At 41.7% G+C, this 23,425-nt stretch overlaps 1 protein-coding gene across 1 annotated transcript in view; it reads right to left on the bottom strand.

Annotated features, from left to right (window-relative positions):
• POLR1E (RNA polymerase I subunit E) overlaps nt 1–23,425 on the bottom strand; it is a 118,373-nt gene that overhangs the window by 34,102 nt on the left and 60,846 nt on the right. The window contains exons 6-10 of the mRNA XM_085641091.1: nt 16,120–16,264; nt 11,164–11,271; nt 4,942–5,038; nt 3,024–3,157; nt 1,222–1,303 (exon numbers count right to left, since the gene is read on the bottom strand). Coding sequence (XP_085497217.1) covers nt 1,222–1,303; nt 3,024–3,157; nt 4,942–5,038; nt 11,164–11,271; nt 16,120–16,264 — 566 coding nt within the window. The remainder of the gene's footprint in view (nt 1–1,221; nt 1,304–3,023; nt 3,158–4,941; nt 5,039–11,163; nt 11,272–16,119; nt 16,265–23,425) is intronic.

The following is a 23,425-nucleotide window of genomic DNA, read 5'->3' on the forward strand; positions in this document are numbered from 1 at the left end:
AGAACACACTTTATTTGTGAAAGACTACACAAGCGGTGGCTTTATGGGGCACCAAACCATCTTTTTGGAAGAACTGGACACTAGTAGGATCCTACGCTTTATGTTCCTATTCTGGTTTGGCCAACACAAGTGGGTCCCAAGAGACTTCGTCCCATAGGGGAGGCACCATAAATGTGTAGAGTAATTTTCAGAAGTTTAGGAAACTACGGGGCAGAGGTAGGTCTCAGCTCTATCATTGTTTGAGATCTCCTGAGCAAGAAATAAAAAAAGATATCACTTAGCTAGTAAAGCAGAGATGATCCTTTCTCTAATGAGGATCAGGCAGTGGTTTATTGAGCCGAAAAACAGCATCCGCACATAATAACACTTGTGAAGGACTGACATCTTCCTCCACTTGTTTTATAGTCACAAGCCTACTGTTTTGCTTCTTAAACACAGTATTGTGTGGAGATGCAGAGTTGAGTTTACTCTGTCACCAACAACCTCTGAATTCAATTCACCCACTACACCACATGCATCATATCTTAACCATTATTTTTGGCTACCTCTCTTTCTCTTGGGACTTTCTTTCCACTTCTGACTCCTTCCTCCTGCAACATCTCTGCAGGTCTTACCTAAATCAGCAATTTCTGTCCAACTGTCTGGTGGAATTCCGTCCCAGCCATCCTCCCATACTAGCTGAAGATGAGGCATTCGAAAAATATGCAACAGCAAATCTTAACCTGTACTGCAGTTTCGGTTCTTGTACTCCATCATTTTTAAAATGAATAACTATTTTATTTTATGTTTTGAAAAATTTGATAAATTGTTATTGCAGACTACTATATTTTTTTAATTCCCAAAAACTACTAACATGTTTATCTCTTAATCTGGAATTCGAGCCCTAGTACACCTTTAGTTTATAACTTGGTAAAAATATTTCTTTATCTTAACTTTTAAATAACATCAATGTAATTTAATATTGAAATGATTTCCTTCATTATTTTTTTATCAATATGTTGCATAATCCATGCCAATCTTGACAGAAGTAAATTAGTCAGGAATAAAAAATATTGCAGTACCACTTACATTTCTTCTACTTCAATCATGAACTATTTTTGAGGTGTTGCTTTAAATAGAAACCATAATTGAGTTCAAAGCTATTCGTAGGGCAAAATTTAACACATGTAACAAATAAATAATAGAATACTTCACAGACAACAAGCTGAGAGAATTCCTTACTGTCCATTGTTGTAGCTTAGCACTGTGAAATGTTTCATGAGTTTCCCACCAATGAAATGTGGACAGTCTGGTGGAAGAGCAGCTGCAACAGAAAGAACATGTAGATGTAATTTTAAAATCCTTGCACCAAGTCCTCACAATTACACATTTTAATACCTTATCCTCTTTGACTCAATTGCAGCATTTAGAATATCAACTATACTGCAATGCTTGTAGATCTCACTGGAGATTGTGGCTCAGCTTTGTTATGTTAGTGGATTTGTGGAGTCCTGCTTTTTAGGTCTCGACTGACCCAGCGCATGCGCTGGTCTGGCAAGACTTATTGAGAGGGCTCCAAAAAGTGCTACCAGGCCAGCCTAGAGCTACAGTGCATGTGCGCGCGCAGCGCTTTACCGCGATTACTTTCACTTTCGCGGCTGCACGGCCGCTTTGATGTTTGATCGTGATCGCGATCCCTTTCACTTTCGCGGCCGCACGGCCGCTTGGCATAGCCAATAGGTCTCGCTTTTGGGACCTTATAAGTATTTAGTTATGCAACTGTTGCATGGCTAAACACTTATAAGGTCCCAAAGGCGAGACCTATTGGCTATGCCAATGCTTGTTTACTTGTGCAGGTATCCAATCCCTAGGTGGGTGTTATCTAAGTCAGGCTGAGGACGATAGAGGGACTAGTGTACTGGTCGAAGAGCTAGGTCTTCAGCTTCTTTCATAATTCTAGTAGTGACATGGAGTTCCGGATGTGGCTGGTGAGGCCATTCCAGGAGTTCGCTGCAAGGTGGGAGAAGGATCACCCTGTGGCTCTGCTTCTGGGTACGAGGGGTGTGTGGGCGAGTGAGAGAGAGGCAGAGAGAAGGGGCCTGGATGGTTGTGGAAGTTGAGGGGGTGGTTGAGGTAGGAGTGTTGGGTGTTGTGCAGTGCCTTGAATGCATGTGTGAGGATCTTCAACTGGCATCGTTTCTGGACTGGGAGCCAGTGCAGCCGCCTGAGGTGAGGGTGATGTGGGTGCAACGAGGGAGGTCATGGATAAATCAAAGCTTTCAACCGGTGCTCCTTATACCTGCCAAACCGCTTGTTCTATATCACATGGTGCACCTCCCTTTTCTGATGGCTTGAATAGGCTAGTCGAGGTACCCCAGGCCTTTGCCCTTGATCCGTAACTCTACTACCTCTATGCTATCTCCCTTGGTGATTTGAATTCCTTCTTCTAGTTTCAAGTTAGATTTAAGTTACTCATCACGAAAACCCTTAGACAAAATTCTACTTCGTACCATCAAATCCCTCATAAAAACCGCAGTTTGATGAAGGAAATTGTCTTTTAGTGGGTTTACTTTTCTCCAAATGAAACCACCCAAACTCCTGCTAACAAATACCAGATAGCACACCTGTCTGCAAATTTTAGCACTAGAGGTAAAATCCTCGACCTGGTTCTAAGTCATTCAACTATCAGCAACATACAAACACACCTCCCACACACTCTACCTTACTATGTTTTTGCCAGAAGAATTTGCTACCAATCCAACATTTCCTGGTTGTTTCCCAGCACATCTACTCATCTCCTGACTTTCGATTTCTTCACTTTTAAGTTACAAACTTTTTAACTTTATCAACTGTGAACTACCTGTGCTCAGAACCACACTGAAGGCTCATCACTCCCATAATGAGGTCAAACTACATTAAGAATCTTCCGACCCATAAAGCATCACATTAACTCAGGCAACAAAGACAACTGAGAAATAAGAAGACAGAATAAATCCAAATGCACAGAGATAACAATTAGCATAAGCACAGTACAATAAACTTACTGTTCTTCTTGACCACCTTTTGTAAACCGAATTTAATAAGGGCATCCAGAAACCAGAGACAACGAGCTTTATGGTCACGGCTATTTTCATCAACAGGCATGGACTGCAGCTCTTCCATCACAAAGAAGCTATGGCTTAGTGAGCAAAACAGAAAAATATGTTGCAGATTTGAATCATGGATTGGAGATGGCACACAGTTGCAGATACATAGTGCATACATTCATCTCAAGCAAATCACAATAGGAGGTACTTGCTATACAACAGTGCAACTGATTGCCCATGAAGCCATACTCATTACTCAAACTACTAAGACAGTTGTATTCACCATGAGGCTACCTTTAAAAATATCATTATAAGGAAGTTTCCAATTCGAAATGTAGAAATGGCTGACAGGAAAACAATACACCAGGACTAAAGAAGTACTTCTCACTATATCCCTCACCCTTTCCCCAAACAAATCTGTCCATTCCCAACAGCAAGTGATGGAAAAACGGGGACCAAGTGGGGTAGATAGGAGGTGAATCTGGAAAAACAGTCCTAGCATATTTGAGGGAAAACATTTGATTTTAGCATTCACTAAAGGTAGATGTTCTTGGGAGTAGATATAACTGAATCCTTAATTATTTTGTGCTGAGGTTTTGGGACAGTATTCTTGCATTAGAATTGTTTTGCTGTATTTTTTGACCTGGAACTAGACAAGCTGAATCTCTTTGAAGCAGTTAGACTCATATCAGCCTGGCTTGCCCACAGTTGTCATTGGGACCAGATATGGTGTAGAATAATTGCAATTGTATTTATATAGTTCTTACTATCCCTGATAAGGCATTGATGTGCTTTTCGGTGAGTAGCATGCTACTCTGGAACCCAAAGGGGATTAGTGGTGAATTAGTACAGGGAAGTACAAGTTAAGTGGAGTGGTGGACATGCGAGTCTGTTAGTTGAATTGAATAGAAGAAAGGAGGGATAGCGATGGGAAGAGTCTAAGAAGATGTTATTTGGGAGATCATAGCAGTAAAAATTAGGTTTGGGATAAGTCAGAGAGTGGAGGTAGAGGATACATTGAACGAGGTATAGGATGAGACATAAAATAGGGAGTTGAAGATTGTGGGAGAAAAATAATAAATATATAGGTATATAATTACATATAAAGGTATACATGTTTATGGAAAATAATAAAGAGATATAAAGTTGTATTATATAAAGACCAAAATGTAGATGTATGGGATAAATATTTAGAAACTCAGACTTTCAAGCGTTGCTGTACATATTTTGTTTGTTAATAACAATATTCTATAGGTCTTTGTCTCGGGCACATTTTATATTCTTTGACCTCTTAAACTTTTAGCCACCTGCGATGCAGCTTGACCACAGCATCCTTCTCAGCAGGGCCCAACATGGGCAAATGTCATACTCAGCTGATTGGTGGTTGGTTCCTTTCGTTTGTACAGATCACAGTACCTACAGATATGTTCTTTCTCATCAGGCTCTTCCTTAATGGGTTGTGGGACCACAAGGGTGGGAAGCTGGGGTATACTTTCATGCCTCAATAGCTAGTTGAATTGCATTAAAACATGGGCAATTAATTGCTGTCTGAATCATAATCCATTAAGTTCAATTAAGTTCCTAGAAATTAAAATGTCTTGAAGAGGTTTCCCTTGTAACCCTCTTTCTTCTGGATTTTTCAAACTCCTCTTGTGCTTAACCTTGAAATGTCATCAAACCTTACTTCAGAATCATCAACAACATAAGATGTGGTTTTGGGCACCCCAGGTGTCAAAACCAAGACACAGCTGCTTTTTCACATGCTTGCACTCACTCACTTCATTCCATCCCTCTAGTTTAAAGCAGAGATATAACCAGGTATGTATGGAATATATAGATGGAAAGTGAGCATTAAGAATCAACCCAAAGTTATTACCTTTTATTTTCTAACATTGTTTTAATATCTTCAGAAGTAATGTTCCTAAATGGGGCAGATGGGATCTCCAGGGCTTTGTATTCCTCAGGGGAAATAACTGGGCAAGCGTTAAGGAAAGAATAGGTCTTACACTGAATAATCTTCTTGAAAAACATTTAGAGACATTTTGCTACACAGGCCTTGCCCTGCCTTTCATCACCACAAATCACAGTCAGCAGGAACAACAAGGAATGACTTTCTCCAATGAGCAAATAGAAGGAAAACCCCAAAAGCATTATGAGTTACTCAATATAGTGGTTCTTGTAATTCTAGCTGTTACCCCTTTACCTCTTTCATGGATGGTGCATGTGTACCACCAGCAAGGGAGGGGACCACATTGCGTTTTGCACAGAACAAAAAAAACGGAATTTCAATGCCTGGGTGCAAATATGTCTCTTCCTGCAGCCTATGCAGCAACCCCCCCACTATTCCCAGCAAGTCAGTCACTTTTCTGATGCCTCAGTTCATTTTGTATGAAAACACATTAAAAAGTATCTATATGCAAAGAGACTTGGAATGGTGTGGGGAATATGTAAATAGAGCGGGAGAAGGCATACGACTAAAACAGTTGCAAAGATTAGCTAAAGAACATGCATCATTTCTAAAGGCGTCTCCTTTGAAATTTATGCTCATATCTGTGGTGTTGAGTAGCTCTATGCCTGGCCCCAAGATGACATGAGGCTGGAAGTCTGCATCACCTTCGCCTTTACTTCATGGGCAAGGGAATGTTCCACAGAAGCATTCTCTTAATTTTGCAGCAGTCCAGAATAAAGGCAGCCTCCCAAAAAACAAGGTCTTAAAGCCTGCTTTCCAAGTTAAGTGTCACATACCTATTTTCCTCTTCTGGTGGGTTAAGCTGGTAGTAGGCTATCCTGACACGGTGCACTCTGCGTCACTCTCAGCTTCTCGCATGGTGCCAGCATGTGACTTTTCGGCATGGTGGCTGGTATATTCAGTAATGGGGCTGGGCCTTGTCAACAATCATTCTGAGCATGGCAGGGTGGGTGAGCCATAGCATTGTGTCTACCTTAGGCATGCATAGAATGGCAGCAATGTTTATACTACAAAAAGCATGAGCCATTCCTAGGAAAGCACTGCACATTGTTAACAAGCCTAGCCAATCAAGCATGAAACACTTCACATTCCGGGTAAAGCCAGCTCACACAGCACCAACAATGGTATAAAGGAGGAACCACAGAAGAAGTCTTCGCTTCGCAGCTATTTCGTGCTATTGTCAGGCAGCCATCTTCGAGATGTCTGCTGATTTCTTTTGAGCTTTTCCTGTTTTCTATCATTGGATTAATTCTCCATGTGCACTGTTTTCTTACTTATAAATTCCTGAATCTCCTCGCTACTCCATGGTGTCCCAATCCAGTCTGTCTCCCTGAAGTCTTAAATCGTTCAGAAGTGGTTTTTGGCTCTCGGCTAATTCCATGTTGTTTAGGCGCTAGTTCACGATTGACCACTTGTACCCTCTATGTGATCCTAGTTGGTGCAGTGTGGCACCAATAAATGAAAGGCTTTAGCTGCACACTGTTAGGTTCAAGTGATTCTTTTAAAATGCAGACCTGTTTATTCCGTTTATATTGATTTTTCTTTGGTGCAATTTAAATATATTGAGGTTTTAATTCATAGCAGTAATATATATTGTCTTCATATTTTTATGTAGTACCTTATTATTATATTCTGTGATCATAGGAACCCACATAGCATGCAGTAGTTTTTACTTCTACCTATACCATTGTACCACATTCTGTTTAAAAACCTGTGGCTCCAAATGAATCAATTAGAATATAAGTGACAAGTTTGCTAAGACTCACCTTCTGGACAACGCAAGCTGTCTAGTTGCGATAGACCTACTCTCAGCTTAACAAGAACTTATAGCTAGGTTGGAGCCCATCCACTGATTATCTTTGGTTGACTTTATAAACAGTCCTATTTGCTTGCTTCTCATTCAGTGCTTTCCTTGTATAATCTCATTCATCTTGTGTTTATTCCTCTTCGAAAGTATAGCCCCTTTACCATCCTTTTGACTGGCTTATTGTATTATTTCATTGTTCCCTTTAGGGACATACTTTTTCGGTTTAGTTAAGCAATCCACTAGAGCTCATGTGTTTTCAAGTTCTCTCCCTCCTGGGCTCCCCCCCCCCCACCCCTAAATATTTGCCCCCCTGATCTGTGCTGCTTTTCCCCTCTTTCCACCACCTGGTTTTATGTTTTTGTATTTCCCCTGTCTCACAGCCCGTTGCTTCCCCACCACCCACTACTGCATATCTCAGCAGGTCCTTTATTTCCAATTTTCTGAGGGCGCAGTAACAGAGCAAACAACTGCGGCTGGCCCTTCTACTTTATAAAAAATGGTTTTACACCACTTTTTAATTTACTGATCCATCTTTGTTCGGTAAATAAAACAAATGGCGCACGTCCTTTCATAAGTGCGTTCATGTGTTGTGATCCATGAACATGCATACGTCATCACACGTTTGTGCCTTGGAAATTAGGTCAATGTAACTTTTATCCTTTTGGCCGCTGCTGCACAGCATCAGCAAAAAAGCTTTTTTCCAATGCTGTAAAGCATAGCCAAAAAGCATCGGTAAAGCCAACAAGTCCCAAGGCAAGCATTGCAAATATATAGACTCGGAACTCGAGGTGCTGGAATATACAGTGATTTGTTCAAGAGTGCATTATTTAGTCAAGCAGGAAAGCCGAGTTAAATAATAAGTGGTCTCCTCCTCACACAGTGGACAACTTAACCATAAAGTAAAATCTCAGATTTACTAACAAGAGAATGGCAAAATAAATATATATAATTTTGGGAGAAATTATGTAGCCACAGCTAGATTTATCTCCTTGAACCAGAACAGATGTACAGGTACTGTATGCATATCTATTCATTACCCTTTCACTTTCCGAAATTCTGTGGAATTCCCACCTCCACCCTATCTGGACAGAATGTGAGGGGAGAGGTTAGGAGAAATCGTGTATCTGCTCTGAGGACATCAAGGGAACAGAGAAGGGACTGGGTCTGTAGCCCCTGTACAGGCAGCACCGTGAGGGATCAGCAAGCAGAGGCTCCAGCACTATAAATAATTTTAACTATGGACTTCAGGTGTCAGCTTCCTTTTGCAAAACTAGCAAAGGGAGAATGTGAATGTATTCCCAAGCAGTCTGGCTTCGACAGTGAGGCAGACTAGTGTATTTTTAGCTCCACTAGCCGTGATTTGCTCTGGTGGTGTCAGGCCTATAGTGAGCCATTATGTGCACTAACTTGCAAGCGAGGGACCAGGGACTCCATTTTCACAAAGTATGCAAACAAAGTTGCACAGTGGGGACCGAGTGTGCAATATATGAGTGCCGGATAGGAATGTGAACAAAAATTAGGTGGTACTCTTAATATAATTTTCTACTTGGAACCATGTAATGGGAAGGCTTGTCTCAATTCAGCTACTCTAGGTATACCAAACATGTCAGAGCAGGGAATCTACTATAGTCACAGAGTGTGTGCCATGTCCCTAACACTGCATGTAATATTTGTAAGTCACCCCTACAGCAGGCCTAACATCCCTAAGGCAGGGTGCTGAATATTACATGCTAGGGCACACCTGCATGAGCAGATATGCCCCTGTGCTGGTTAGACTTATCAGTGCAAGTGGACAGGGAAGCCATTTTAAAACATGTGCTGGACACTGGTGAAAACGAGTTTCCAGCTACATGATGGCTTCACTGAAAATAGGGATATTTGGTATCAAACATCTAGTATTAGTAAACCTACACTGATGCTAGTGGTGGATTTACCAATACATGCACCCAGAGGGCTCCTTAGAGGTGCCCCTAGAAAACCTACCAGCCTTTGGTGTACTTGATGACTGGTTTCTGCTGGCCTGCCACCCAAGACACTGTTCTGACCTCCTCGGGTGAGAGCCTTTGCTCTTGGGAGACCCAGAACAAAAGCCTGTCCGGGAAGAGCATATAGCTCTCCCTCCCACAGGATGAACTGCTGATCAGCCTCCTTGGGCTGATGAGCTTCAAATAAGCTGCTTTCGTTGGAATCTGGCTCCCCTCAAAGGAGAGGAAACCACCCCACTGTTCATTGCTCCTTGGCACCTGGACTGGCGGAAAAATTAGCTAATCAGGTAAGTGTGCCACCTCCAAGCTAGTACCACCCCTAAGGTGGGCAACTGTGAGGTGGAAACGATTGTTCAGAAGTAGCCATCTTTGTGATGGCATACTTAAGAATTCTGGGACAGTTATGCCACTTCCCTCAGGAAGTGGTCATATAGAGGGTGTAGTAACCCCAAGTAGTAGTAGTAGTAGTAGCCCATTGGCTACTACCCTGCACTTCACTGATGCCCCTAAATTCAGTATTTAGGGGTGTCCCTGGCACCAAAGAAGCAGATCCTGATGACTTAAAAGACAGAGGGCGCAAAAGCTAAGAACAGAGAAGAAGCAGCTGACCTGGTACCAAACCTTCTGACCTGTCTGCATCCCTTGTCGAAAACTACACCAAAGATGTCTTGTCCTGCATGCCTTCGAAAAAGACTCTAGACCTCCCGTGAACAGCGGACCTGCACCAAAGAATCTCCAAAAGAGAAGATTCTGAGGCCTCCGGAACAGCCAAAACCAGACACCCGAGGCCACCGCTGCACCTGTCGCCTCCCACGGATAAGTGGGTCACCGGTGCCTACAACGTTCCCCAGAGCTCGAGTCCATAGTGGTTTCACCCCTCCTGAACTTCCGGACATCGCATGCAGCCTCTGCACGCAAGCTCCCTCAACCGTGACTGCTCCGCTAAGGAAAAACCCAACGCCTAAGTACACCCTGGCACCTGTCACCCCAGGGCCTTGGAGAAGAGGACCAAAACTGTCCCCAAGGCTCGCAAGGCCTGAGCCCACTTGCTGGTTCAGCCCAACTGGCTTCCTAGCCAGAGCCTGCAGCCTCTTTTTACAGTGACCGATCCACATTGAAACGCACTGGGCTCCAGATGCTGATTTGCACCCAGTCGCTGGTGGTGTACTGCTGGTGTCGCCTTGGACCTTGGCCACCACTCACCTTAACTCCTGGAGATTGATCTTGTAAGTCTATGTAATGTACCTGTTAACATAACTTGTTATTCCTTCCATAGGAGAACATTGCAGAACGCTAGCATACCTCTGTGTTAAGTCTAAGGCTGCTCAACCACAATAACCCCTAACAGAGCACTTTGGGACATAGCAAGCCCTGTCTACTCGTAAGGGAACCCCTGGGCTCATTACACGGTATATCAACTTTTATTGATATATCACAGAAAGAGCCAGCTTCCTACAAGGATATATTATCCAACACAATCATCGAAGCAACAATAAGTGCGAAATCACCTAAAATTAGATGCTTTGTAAATTACAAGAGGATGTTACTCTGGACTGTGACAACTTTTCTCTTGTAGGATGAGCTCTCACGTTTCCCTGGAGGGTAGGAGCAGAGAGGAAAAATTATGAATCTATACACAAACATCCTTCATGAGGTGTCCTACTAAAAAGTATCTTTTTCATTCATACCGCACCCGGAGGTCTCAAAAATCTTCTTGTCAATTAATAAACCAGGTTTTACTTTTCATTGCAGCACACAAGGTTTACTCAGCTGGAACAGGACAAATTAAAACAGAAAACAATTGTGGCCCAGCCAGGTTCTCACTGAGATGTAATTATTGCTAATGAAAAACACATCTCCCCACCCATGGATGGATGTCCTGGGGGAGGGGAGGAATATGCACTGGTTATCTGCTGCCGCTACTGTTAGTTGTAGCGTTTTTCATGGTTACTGCATTAATCGCTATTTACCCTACTCCGGTGACATACATGTGATCATAACATGCCTGACAACTCGCGTGTTGTAGCTCTGATACATATGTTGGGAATTCCTCCAGGGCTACCCGATGCAGAGGGCCATGGGAGCTGTACTGGACTGTATTGATGAGATTTTTGTGATGCCATCATGTATGCCATCCTGTTATTTTGTATATTGTGCCATTGCTAAATAAAAAACAAGTATAAAAAAAGAAATGAAAAACACACCTCAGAAAGGAAGTTGCATTCCAGTTCACCAGAACACCTAGAAAACAAAGAACTTGAGTTTCAGGTTTCTAAAACCACAATGTTACTTTCTGGCAAGTAGACTTTTTACTTTTTTCAATCAACATAAGGATACGGTCATCAAACTTATAGACATTTTCAGGCTTGTCTGCTTCTGCGTGGCAGGGAGGTAAAAAGAGGGAAACGTCCTGTACGTCATGTTGTGCAGCATCCTTGACCAAGGCTAGTAAAAGAAGAGAATAAACATGTTAAATTCATCTATTGACATACACTTACGAGCCCTCCAAAATGATAAACATTTTAGGCTTGAGGACAAGTTCTCCATGAACTGTAGAAAAAAAAGTAATAGTCCGTATATATTTTCAATTTATCACAATACATATATGCAGTGAATAATATTGCACCCACCACCCTGAAGAAAACTCCAGAGGTATTTCAATCAAACAACCTACAATAAAATCTTGTAGATGAAATAAAAGATATAGGGCCAGATGTACAACGGCTAAAATAGCGCCTCGCAAATTGCGAGTCTTTTGCGACTCGCAATTTGCGAGGCACTATTTAGGATGTACAACAGTGTGTAACACGCTGTTAGAGATTCCCAATGCGGTCGCAAATAGAGAGGCTCATGAATATTAATGAGCCTCTCGCAATTTGCGACCCCATTGGGAATGGCAGGCCCTCCAAGGTATGGTGGCCTGCTGGGCTCAGCAGACCACCATGTCTGGGACTGCTTTTAAATAAAGCAGGTTTTTTTTCAAATGCAGCCGGTTTTCCTTAAAGGAAAACGGGATGCATTTTTTTAAAAAAATGAAACGTTTTAGTTTCATTTTTTAAGGGCAGGCAGTGGTCCCTGGGACCACTGCCTGCCCTTAAAAAATATTTTCCCTTGCATTTGCAATGGGGAAGGGGTCCCCTGGGGACCCCTTCCCTTTTGCGACCCCATTACCACCCTCTTTGCGCATGCAAAAATGGTCGTACATCTGGCCCATATTGCAATAAATATATTGCAAAGGGGGCAGCAAAGCTTCCAATGGATTTTAGGGGCAGCAGGTATACATCATCCTAAATATTTTCATTATAAGTTGGTTTTGCTGTGCTGCTTTGTCTGTACATTTGGACTCATAACACTACACACCCAGAAGGACCTAGACAGTCATATCACTGTACCGTTTTCTTTTCAACTTCAGACTAAAGATTAGAAAATGTTTTTGGTTGTTAGTCTAAATATATTTGCTTTGTTGATCCAGTTAAAACTTGCATATTGTAGTTTTAGTTATGTTAAGTTTTTTTCTTGAATAATTTTAGGATAAGGTTATGCAAACTAGAATAAAGTAAAACTCCTTGGCTTGTGTCATAATTTTGCTTGAGAAAAGGAGGTTGGAAGGAACCATGACATAGGCAGTCCATATGAACTGCAGAGAATACCTTTGGAGGGATTTGTTGGATATAAACCACTTTAGAGATGCCTGAAATAATAGATTGGGCATTTTGCATTTAAAAATAAAACATATTCAGAAAAGATACTGGAGATCATATCTGAACTATGAGGGTGTGTAGATAGTCCTTCTAGATCAGTTACAATTGATTTTACCGGTATAGAAACACTTCTTGGAATTAAGGGCAGGCTGCCCAGAAGCTTGACAATTTATGTTAATTTCTTGCAACCTGGAATAAAAAATAAGGGCTAATGAAATTTTCTATGCTGTATCCATACAAAGGATGTCCAAAAGAGGGTTCCGGCTTCGTTTTATGTCATTGCAGCGCAGGAAAGCTGGTAAGTACATCTGAAGTCATCACATCAGGAGTCATTACATTGGGAGTATTTTACATCACTATATGTACATGTATACACATCTATGTCTTTTTAAAATTGTTTTAAGTACTCCTATATTTATTTTTTATATTTAAGTTTAGTTACATCGTTTTTTCCCAGAGTAATAAACCTGTACGTTATCTTATTTAATTTTAAAGTCTGCCATGTATACAACACCATTATCCAAATGGCACTGATAAAGGTATCAAAGCGATGTACTAGGCAGCGAATTACAACTTACACAATAGTCACTGTAGATCAAAGATTGAAAGAAAACAGAAAAGAGATACAGTAAAAAGTCAACAGCTATGTTACACAATACCTAGTGTACATTGTGAAATTGGCACAGCATAAATCAATAGCCCACTGTCTGCGCCTGGGTATGTGCGGGTCATCCCTCACTGTGTACTCACCTCAGATCCTTGATTCAGGTGGGTCCCAAATTAACTCCTGTCATGTAGCTTGCCAGAAGGTAAGTAGGATGATAGGGACTCATGCCTCTTTTCTAGTTCATGGGGCCTCAGGATATCTTGGGGTCACTTTCTGCAGGGATGTCTTTGTGGGAAACAGAAGTTCAGAGCAGGAACCCAGGGTCGGACTGGCCTATAGGGCAATCAGGAGTGCCTGATGGGCTGGTCTAACAGGTCAGTGAGTGGGCTGGTTTTTTAGCAATTTTATGGCCAGGTAAGCTGTTTTTCTACTATTGATTTCACGGATAGTACCACTTTTTTTTAAGTATATGCTTCGCTAATGTGGGCCACGGTTATTTTGGTGCCCAGGCCTGTTTTTTGCCCCAGATCCACCCTGGAGTAATCTGTTCAGAGTAAGAGGAATCTGTTCATCAAGATCTTTTTGGGTTCCTTCGTGAATGTAATAGCAGAAGGGTTGGTGTGAACCTCAGGTAAAAGGGAGTTCCAGGTTCTCGGAGTTGCGCCTGAGAGTGTGTAGGTCCTTTTTTACTTGAATCTCTGCAGTTTCAGTTTGAGGGAGTCCGAGCTTAGTGAGAAGGTGTCTCATGAAAAGGTCAGATTTCGTGCTAGGTATTTGGGGATACCGGCATATAGGGCTTTATGGGTTAGACAAGCTATCTTGAGCATGTTTCTTGGTTTAATAGGAAGCCACTGAAGAGATAATAGAGAGAGCTTAACATTATCGAAGCATCTAGTCCTCATTATCAGCCTGGCTTCAGCACTGAGGGTTGCTCTGAAAGAAGCAAGCCATTGCATAATATAACTAGTGAATTTCAGCAGTATTGCGTGTTTCAGTTGGAACTACAACTCAGTTTCTAACTGTTCTTTCCAGTGTACAGCCCTTTCCGAAATCCATTTTATTTGTTACTTTATCCCTACTTACTTATTTTTACTAAAATATTTTTTTACATATTATTATTGATAATATACATAAAACATTACAATTATTATTGAAAGTACTTATTTGGAAAGTAGTGATTTCTAATGTAAAGTGAGCAAAACTTACTTGCGATGTAATGAATCTCCATATAACACCCGCAAAATAAACATACCATACCTTCCCATTTGTGGCAACTGGGATAGTGATTTTGAAGAAAAATATGTTGTACAGGAGATGTTGTACAGGAGTGCAACAGATCTTAAATTAAAAGATTTAAAATTTTACATTTATTAAGACGATAGTTTTAATAGTAAAAAAGACAACCAAAGGGGCACCGCTGTGTTTTCACCGTCATGAAAGCAGAATAATACTTTCTGAATTTGGAGTACGTACAATGAGTTTGATTCAGTTAAATCACTTAAAGGGGTGTATATGCCTCAATTTGTAAAACTCTACCTTGTTTACAATAAAATACATTGTGGGACATTCATTCAGGGAGACAAGAGGTCTCACCCATCTGAGCTAATGGCTTTAGCAATGTTTTGAAACCATGCTGTATAGCAGCGTGGATGATTTGCAGTGAGGCTCAAACTAACTTTAAAAAAGCACTATGATGCAGTCAGCACTAATGCACTTTTTAAATAAAAAAATGCATTAGTGCTGGCTGCATCATAACTCTTTTTTATTATTGTTCGCCATGCTGCCCAGTCGCCACGCTACTTTACAGCATGGCAATAAATCATTGCCAAAGTTGGCAATGCCCAGGAACAAAAGACAATGACAGAGCCAAAAGTCTCAAAGGCAAGAGCTATTGGCTTTGATAAGCTGGTTAGGTCTTGGCACAACTCCCGTGATTCCGAGCTAATCAATTAATCTCCAAATGCGTGGAAAGAAAATATGTAATTTAGCAAAAAATTCTATCACATTAAGAAAGCAATTGTGCCCATATCCATGTCCATGTCTTAGTGAAAATACATTTGAAAGCAGGTAACACCTGTTGTCACAATAAAAGCTGATAACGTCTGTTGTCACAATAAAAATCTATTTCAAAGGAGAAAATGGCTTCTTTGAAGTGTATGCTGCATAGTAAAACATAGCTATGAATGGCAAGAGGTTCAACATGGACAACAGGAAAGAAGAAAAAATAAAAATATTGCCTCAATCATAGTGGAACGACAGAAATCAAGCTGGAGCAATCAGTACTTGATCCATGCTCCAGGCAAAAGAAGAGGAAGTGAAGCCAGCACACACTGGTCAATTAGAAGGCAGCAAATAAGAGTGACCATGAAGCCAACAAATGTCAAGCAATGTGAAAGCTGCAAGCTGCTTGTTGTAAACAATATCTCTCGCAAGTGAGAAAAGAAAAATGGAGACATATTGACATTATACATTTTAAAAAATCAGTTTATGAATCAAAATTTTGCAAAAAAGAAAAAATAGGCAAAAAGAAATCTTGAAACCCTTCCTTGAACCTCATTTGTGTGCTATACTGCAAGCAATGTAAAAATGGTGCAAAGCCTCAGTTTGTGAAGTCACTGTTGGGCTGGACACAGGAAGGAGAGGCATAGAAACAATACTGCAGGAGTGATTTCAGCAGCCAACCAGACGTGTCTTAAGTGCCCTTCAAAATGTTTCTAAACAAATTAAAGTTTTCACTGGAGTTACTGATCTACAATAGTAGCTCTTAAAGGAGCATTGGAGAGCGACTGAACTAGGACCCTTCTTGAGTAATTAGCAGTTAAAAAACAATCTCTTTTGGTGGTGCTGTTACTAAGGCAAAGAGACTTGGGTTATAGGAATGAACTAAACAAAATATATCATTGGAATGACATGAACAGGATGGAGATAGAAGGGTAGCATGACATGATACGGAAACATTTCATTCCGCAGTGCTATGCTGCTTACCTGCAACGCCTTTTGTCTCAATAATGTTCTCAGCTGCTTTTGTCACAGCTTCACTTAAGGTCTCGCTTCCAACTTGATTCATTTTTCGTGAATTTAAGGCTCGTTTCTGCTTGTTGGTCCCAAAGGCTTCAATGAGAGAATCCACCTGCATAGGAATAAATCCCACTTGTCATACTTGAGCGGAGACTGGGCTGAAATTGTCAAACAAGTGCAAATTACAGATTGTAGGCACTTATTAACAGTTGTTTTCATTTCAAATGTTCTATTGAGTTACAAACGACTTGGTTCTGCTGGATACATCAGTCTGCAAGGAAAACATGACTCCCTTGTAGGGTACAGCCTGCAGAACTTGCTGAAAATTAATTTGGAGAAAACCAAGGTGCTGATCTTTGGGGAAGAAAGTGAATAACTTTAAATAGAACCTGAATGCCCGAAACGTGGAAATAGTGAATTCTTACAAATATCAGAGCCTGTCCTTCAATAGGAGCTTAAAATGGGACACACATATGGGGTACGTCAAGCAAAGGCCCATGCTGCAAGCTGGTTGCTCGGTTAGATTTAATTGGAAGTACTGAGGCTTGGCCCTCACTCCCCTAATCTAGGCTTATGGAGGGAATATTCTCCACTCTGGGGCTGTATGGAGCAGAGGTACTTGCCCTTGACCCCTCTTGTGATTGGAACCCGTTGGAGGGGGAAGGCTCTTGTCGCTGCCACCAGGAACCATGGTTCAGGGTATAAGGAGAGAATTGAATCTGGTTTCCTAGAATTTGTTGGTAAACTCCTGTGTCTTGAGATTTTTCAACAAGCTATCTGTAGATAGCAATGCCTCAAAGCTGTCCAAATTGTGTTGGGGTGAAATCTTTGGTAGAGAAAGAAGATGGGCAAGGGAAGAAAGAAACAGGTTAAGGGATTTCGAAAAAATGCACTCTCTTTGAGGTACAATAGAAACTGGGTCTCCTTTTCCCAGCAAGCTAGCTTTGAGAGAATCTGTGGAAAAGGTTGCCATTTTTTGGGACCTGGCCTATCTAAGGGAAAAGTCTTTGATCAGCTTTGCATTAAATGCCCTTGGCCAGGACACGGTCTTCCCCTATTTGGCCCAGATTCCCGCCCCTAGATTACAGAATGAAATTTTAAAAGTGAGAGCAGGGTGTAATCAAAGCTTTTCATCCTGTAAAAGGTGAAATGTGATTAGGAATGGTAATGGATTTTGTGCATGTCATTTGAAAGCAATGCTCCTTGCCTCATGCACTTATGGATTGTGTGTTTTTATTTTAGAATCCTGCTCGTATTAAGTTTTTAAGACCCTTGTTTTAAAAATACAAAACATATCAAAGGTTGGAGGCAATGGAGCTTCTGTACGAAATGCGCTCTCTCAAAAGTATGAATTGCAAGTTTTATACTTGCTGTCAAACAGAGTTGTAAAGATGGGTATAAATATTGTGTGCTGTTTCGGGAGGGGAGCTAGAAGGTTTTTAAGTAAATTTAAGAATGTCCGGTTGTTTTATTGTTTTAGAATGTTGTATGGATAATTAGCCTAATAAACTTTGTATTACCTACCTACCCGAGAGATAAATATCACTGAGCAAGGCAAAACATCATTGTTTTGGAATAGACAAGAGGCCCTGGTTGGCCAGCACAGGTTAAAACTGAATGTAGAAGACAAAGAAACAAAACAGTGTATAATTAGAGCTTGAAAATTGAAACAAGTGGTGGAGAAAAGGATAGCTGGAAGACAGTTGTCAAAAGGGACTATGCAAAAACTGGAAACTGTAGGTTGTATACGTGTAGCACATTCACATGAAATCTGCTTTATGTAAATACAAATTGCAAATGAATATCTACATACTCTTTTCCACTATGTATCATCGAAAAAGGAAAACAGACTAGCCCTGCTGACAAGAATATAGACTTCTGTAACTTGCATTTGGCGTTTCACAAAACCGGTTTAACAATATCATTTTTTTTACATTCTTGTTATCATCGAATATCTGGGGGAAAACTCTATGGGTCTCCTCTTGTGATAGAGAGCGCTATTTGTGAATTATACTTGGATGTGTGTGTTAACATTGCAAATAAATTGAATCCTTTGCAGACTATGTCAGATGCTTTATTTGAAGACTTTGGGCATCTTTTAAAGTTTGGCAGATGCGGGATATCCACCAAAGATAGTTCGATGTCCATTCCACCCTATTTGCAGTGTTTACAGTTCTAAACACTTGAATAGAGCGGATGGGAGCTATTGTGGTTATCTTACATCTGCCAAATTCTAAATAACCCCATTGGTATTTTAGTGCTAACTCAGACTGGTATTTCATTGTTTTTTTTAAAAATGTACGTTTGTAAATAAATTGCATGCAATGTAATGAGCTATAAAACTGCTGTAAAAAGTTTTGACTGGCTCACTATAGCACCGTTCGCAAATGTACAGCAAGTGGAATTTTATCTATTCAGTGAGGAATAATGACTGGAAGGTAAGGGATTGGTTACTTTGTTTTTTATTTAGAGACATTGGAGTTACTGGTCATAGAACTGACTGACCTATCCAGCATGGCATTCAAGAAAGACAGTGTTGTGGTGCATGGTAGCCAGGCAATCCTTCTGTGCCTAAAGCTGCTCATGCAACCATGTTTGTGCTTGCACGCTGTTGTGTGGCTTGGTCCATTGACCCAGTGTCGTCCATTGCGACAATTGGGCGTTCGGACGATGCAGAATGGTTCTGGATGGCAAGGATAGCGGTTGCTTGTGTTCCTCTCTCCCCAAGACTGTCATACTGGAATGCATCTTCTTTATGGTAACACACCTTGTCACGTGCTGTTTCTTTGCGGCAATGACTTGAAGAGGTAAGGGATTGGCTAGTTCGTTTTCTTTCTGGCGCTATTACTGGCCATAGTACTGACTGACCCATTCAGCATTGCATTCAAGAAAGATGGTGATTGCAGAAATAAGCTCTCATTCCATGATCTGATGATTGAGCTTAGATTTTACTGCAGAGCTTTTTTCCAGCCCATAGGAAATTATAAATTGCTGTGTTTAATTCGTTTTTAACCCCTTCGCCGCGGCGGGAATTCCGCCGCGGCGCTGGGGGGTGCGGGGGGGCAGCGCGGTGGCGCTGTGCTCATGACGGAGCCGCTCCGTCATGAGCCACAGTTGAGCTGTGCTCATGACGGAACGGTTCCATCATGACTCCGCCCAGTTGCGTTGTCCCCCCGCACAGGCGGGGAAACAGCGCCGCGTGGGCGGAGCGGCCGCCAACGGTCGTGTCATGACGGAACCGTTCCGTCATGAGCACACGGCAACCGTGGCTCATGACGGAGCGGTTCCGTCATGAGCGGGGGAAGGGGTTAAAGGAGGGTGGAAACCTCCTCAACAACAATGTAGAGGGGTGTTAGTTTTTTGGCTTGTGGGTGATTTTATTAGCTTTTTCTGTACTCCACTATGACAGTCATGTTGGTGACCATTTAAGGGTGAAGTCCATTAACATTCTCCAGGGTAAATTTAACACTGAACCCCAGTTTTACTGGTGAAAGAATCAAAAGGAATCACCAAATACTTCAGAGGGCCAGTTTGTTTGCACCTAACCCCAAAGATCATTGATTTTGTACAGTGAATGTTAAGCAGCTTGTATTTATTAAGGGAGTACCCCGAAACTGTAAAATACTTCGACCAACAAAAAGAAAGTAGTCTGTAGGGGTGCAAATGTCCACTGCATGGTGTGTGTTCCCCTGCCCTGAGTGTCCAACAGCAAGTGTCTGGTAACATGGTTTTTGCTTTTGGCCGCTGGCCTACACTAATCTTGTGTGTATGCAGAGGCCTCTCCATTGACATGAGTAAGTTCCTGGACCTTTACTGGAACCTTGAGGGGCACATCAAGTGTGCCCTCATTTTACGGACAGTAGACTACTGTCTATGTTAGGAGTTTAGCATGTAAAACAGTGGTGGCAGAGTACCCTATTTTGTGATTCCATCTTTGTTACCGATTAATTTATCCGTGCCACTGGAGTGGAGGAATACTGGCCCACTCATGCAAAAGTTCTGCTACTATGCACTGACCCAGATCCTAGCACTAACATCCCAAACGTTTGTTGTGTGCATTTGTATGTAGCCTGCATGGTACCTGCATTGTGCGTATGGCGAAGCCAAAGTAATGGAGTCCTGTGAAATACATTTTGGATGCCCTTGGCCATGCACAATATGAAGGGGAGGTTGTTTTCCCAGCCAATGGAAGTGGTTTGTTGACAGTGTTAAAGCATGAGTGAAAAGACCTAGACACTGGAGTGGGGAGAGTGGAGCCGAGGTTCCTTTGGGAATCCGATTATGCCTTTTGCTGAAGAGGCGGCTGACTGGTTTTCCTGTAGCACTGCCAGTTGGTAGTGGTGAGTTAAAGGGTAAGACTCCAGTCTCTGTTGTTTAAAGTGAAAGCAACCCTCTAGGTGAGGCCATCCTTCTGTTTTTCCCTTGATCACTGTTAAGTGTGACTGATGTCTCAATCAATCATGTGGTTGTTAAGCGCAACTACTCACCCGTAAGGGTCTCAAGGCGCTGGGGAGGAGGGGAGGTGCAGGTTCCAGTCCATCAAGGAGGAGGTAAATCAAACAATCATGTGTTTTGTCGGTTAGGTGCAATACGTTCAAACCTCATTGTGGCTCTTTTGTGGCTTATGCTGGATAGAGACTACCTTGCTGTGAGACGCATCAGTCAAGACAAAAGCTGTGGTTCTAAAAAAAAGCAGCATTGGAAGGGCACTTGAGAGGAGAACAACACTAAAAGCAGTTCTGACAGTTCCACCAGTGGATCCATATCTCCAGTCTGCTTTTACTGTATAAAAGTGGTAAACACTGACACACTTGTTCCATTTCAATGTTTTCTCCGACCAAACGAGAGAGCGCTCCTCAGAGCACTCACAGGACTCCTGTACAACCAGTGCTGGTGCCTGCTTGACAGCCAGCTTCCCAAGGACTTCCCAAGGGCTGGAACAAGATGATCATAAGACCTGCTGTCAAGTCTGCTGTAATAAATGAGGAACTCAAGTCATACTCGTTCATAACATCTTCTAATAAGGGCCAGGAAAAAATGCTGAATGCCTTTTTGGCATACTAGCTTTCCCAGACATGTAGCTGGAGGACTTCTAGCCACATTAATCATGTGTGCCAGGACTCTGGTATTGTCACAAGCTAGCACACCTTACATGAATTCAATCTGAGAGTGGAATATTAGTGAGTAAAGCTGGTGTACAGCTGGTTCACAGATGTTTGCATACATTTTACAGTCCTCCTTCAGAAGGAAAATCAATTTGCGGGATTTCGAAAGCCTGACTAGCTTCTTCTGATGCTCAGACTGTTTCTCTCATCATTTTGTTTAAGATAGTAAATGTGTGCTTGTCAACATACAGTGGAAAAGATTGAGAAGCACATAGAAGTGGGGATCTTATTAATGTAGAGAATATCACAGGGTATTGCTGATTCCTTTGGAGTATTCATTGTCTCCCTGTTTACGTGCCAAACCTTTTGTAGATGAATAAGGTCCAGGTATTTATTTATTTTATTTTTAAAGTTTTACATAGCACGAACAAGATCCCGAAGGATATCAGAGCGCTTTACAAAAGGATGGAGGCAGGTAATAAATGTACTATCGGCATTAGATAAGAATAACAAAACAGAACAATTGCATGACAGCGGGGTCAGAGAAGATAAATACAATAACTGTTACATAGCGTGCTCAGAACGGACCAAACGGTAGGGTCAATAAAGTAGCCTCTAAAGAAGGTCTCACGTTTGTAAGGTCAATGACTTAGAGCAGAAAATCTTATCCCATTTAAGGTAAGAACTTGTTCATCAGGAATCTTTTAGTTTCCTATTTGAAAGCAACCGTGGAGGAGATTCTGCATATTTCCAGTGGAAGAGAGTTCCAGATCTTCGGGGCAGCGCCGGAGAAGGCTCGGTGGCAAGTTCTATTTTTGCTAAAGATCTGTGGTTTCAGGAGGAAAGAGTTAGCACTTCTTGAGGGTCTTCCACCTCCGGATAATTCAAGCTTTTGCGCTAGGTAGCTGGAGGTTTTGAAATGGAGGGCTTTGTGCGACAGACAAGCGATCTTTAGCTGAATTCGTGCTTCGTAGGGCAACCACTTAAGGGATTTTAGGACTGGGGATATGTGCACATTTCTTTTGGTGCCCATCACTAATCTTGACGCAGAGTTCAGTGATGCTCTTAATGGAGCCAAGGTGTATCTGGGGGGCCACAGAGCGTAGCACTGCCATAGTCTAGTCTCGGAAGAACAAGCGCTTGGACCACCTGCTTGAAGTCAGCTTGTGGAAGGAATGGTTTACTATTTCTGAGTATCCTCATCAAGTGATTAGCTCCCTTACAGACATTGCTGATATGATTCTGCATGTTCAGGTGATTGTCAAGGGTAATTCTGAGAGATTGGCTGAATCTATAATGAGGGGGGAGCAGTTGAAGGTAGTGAGGTGATTCAACCCACGATCTAGCTTGGGAGTGTGATTCGGAGGAGAGAAGAGAAGGAATTCAGTTTTGGAGGTGTTGAGCAGGAGGTGGTTCTCGGTTAACCAATTTTGAGTAGGCGTTAGGGTAGTGTTGAGTGAAATGATGTTATCCGAGTAGGAGATTTCCAGATAAAGTTGCATGAATCAAAATCATTATTATAGACATTTATAACCATGATGACCTAATGCCTAATATGAAAGTGATGAATTGATAATAGGGAGACTTTAAAAAGCTCTTCTTAATTCGTGGGGCAAACCTTGTCGTAACAAAAGTCATCAAACCACCTTAGGCCTCCCATTATTCGAAGGGATGGTGGGAGAATTAAAAGCTACAAAGCCCTCCTGATCTATAATATTTACTGACTGTGGGCCAGACGTACAACCCTAAATACCGATCAGTTTATCTCTACAGAGTTGGACTGAGTCTCCTTTCAGGGGAGAAACGGGGAGTAAAATAGTTCTCCAGAATGCCACAACCTGAAATGATGATATATAGAAAATATGTTTCTAAACTTATAGAAAATATGTTTCTAAACTTTTGAATCATTTGACAGTAATTTTCCAGGCATGAATATATGAACTGCCATGAACTCAGGAATCTATTCCTTTGCTCAGCAGCACATTATTTTTAAATTTCAGGGTATAACGTTTTCGTGGATGGGATCAAGATTTTAAAGCGAGGTGGGCTCCTTGTTTTTCCATTAAATTACAGTGAGGTATTTCTTCTAATGACCTTCACTTTATACCAGACTAGCAAGACGTCTGTGCACAAATAGTCAACGATACAGATTGGATCTATTACGGGTG

Source organism: Triturus cristatus, chromosome 2_2 (genome assembly GCF_964204655.1).
Source record: "Triturus cristatus chromosome 2_2, aTriCri1.1, whole genome shotgun sequence".
Lineage (NCBI taxonomy): Eukaryota > Metazoa > Chordata > Amphibia > Caudata > Salamandridae > Triturus > Triturus cristatus.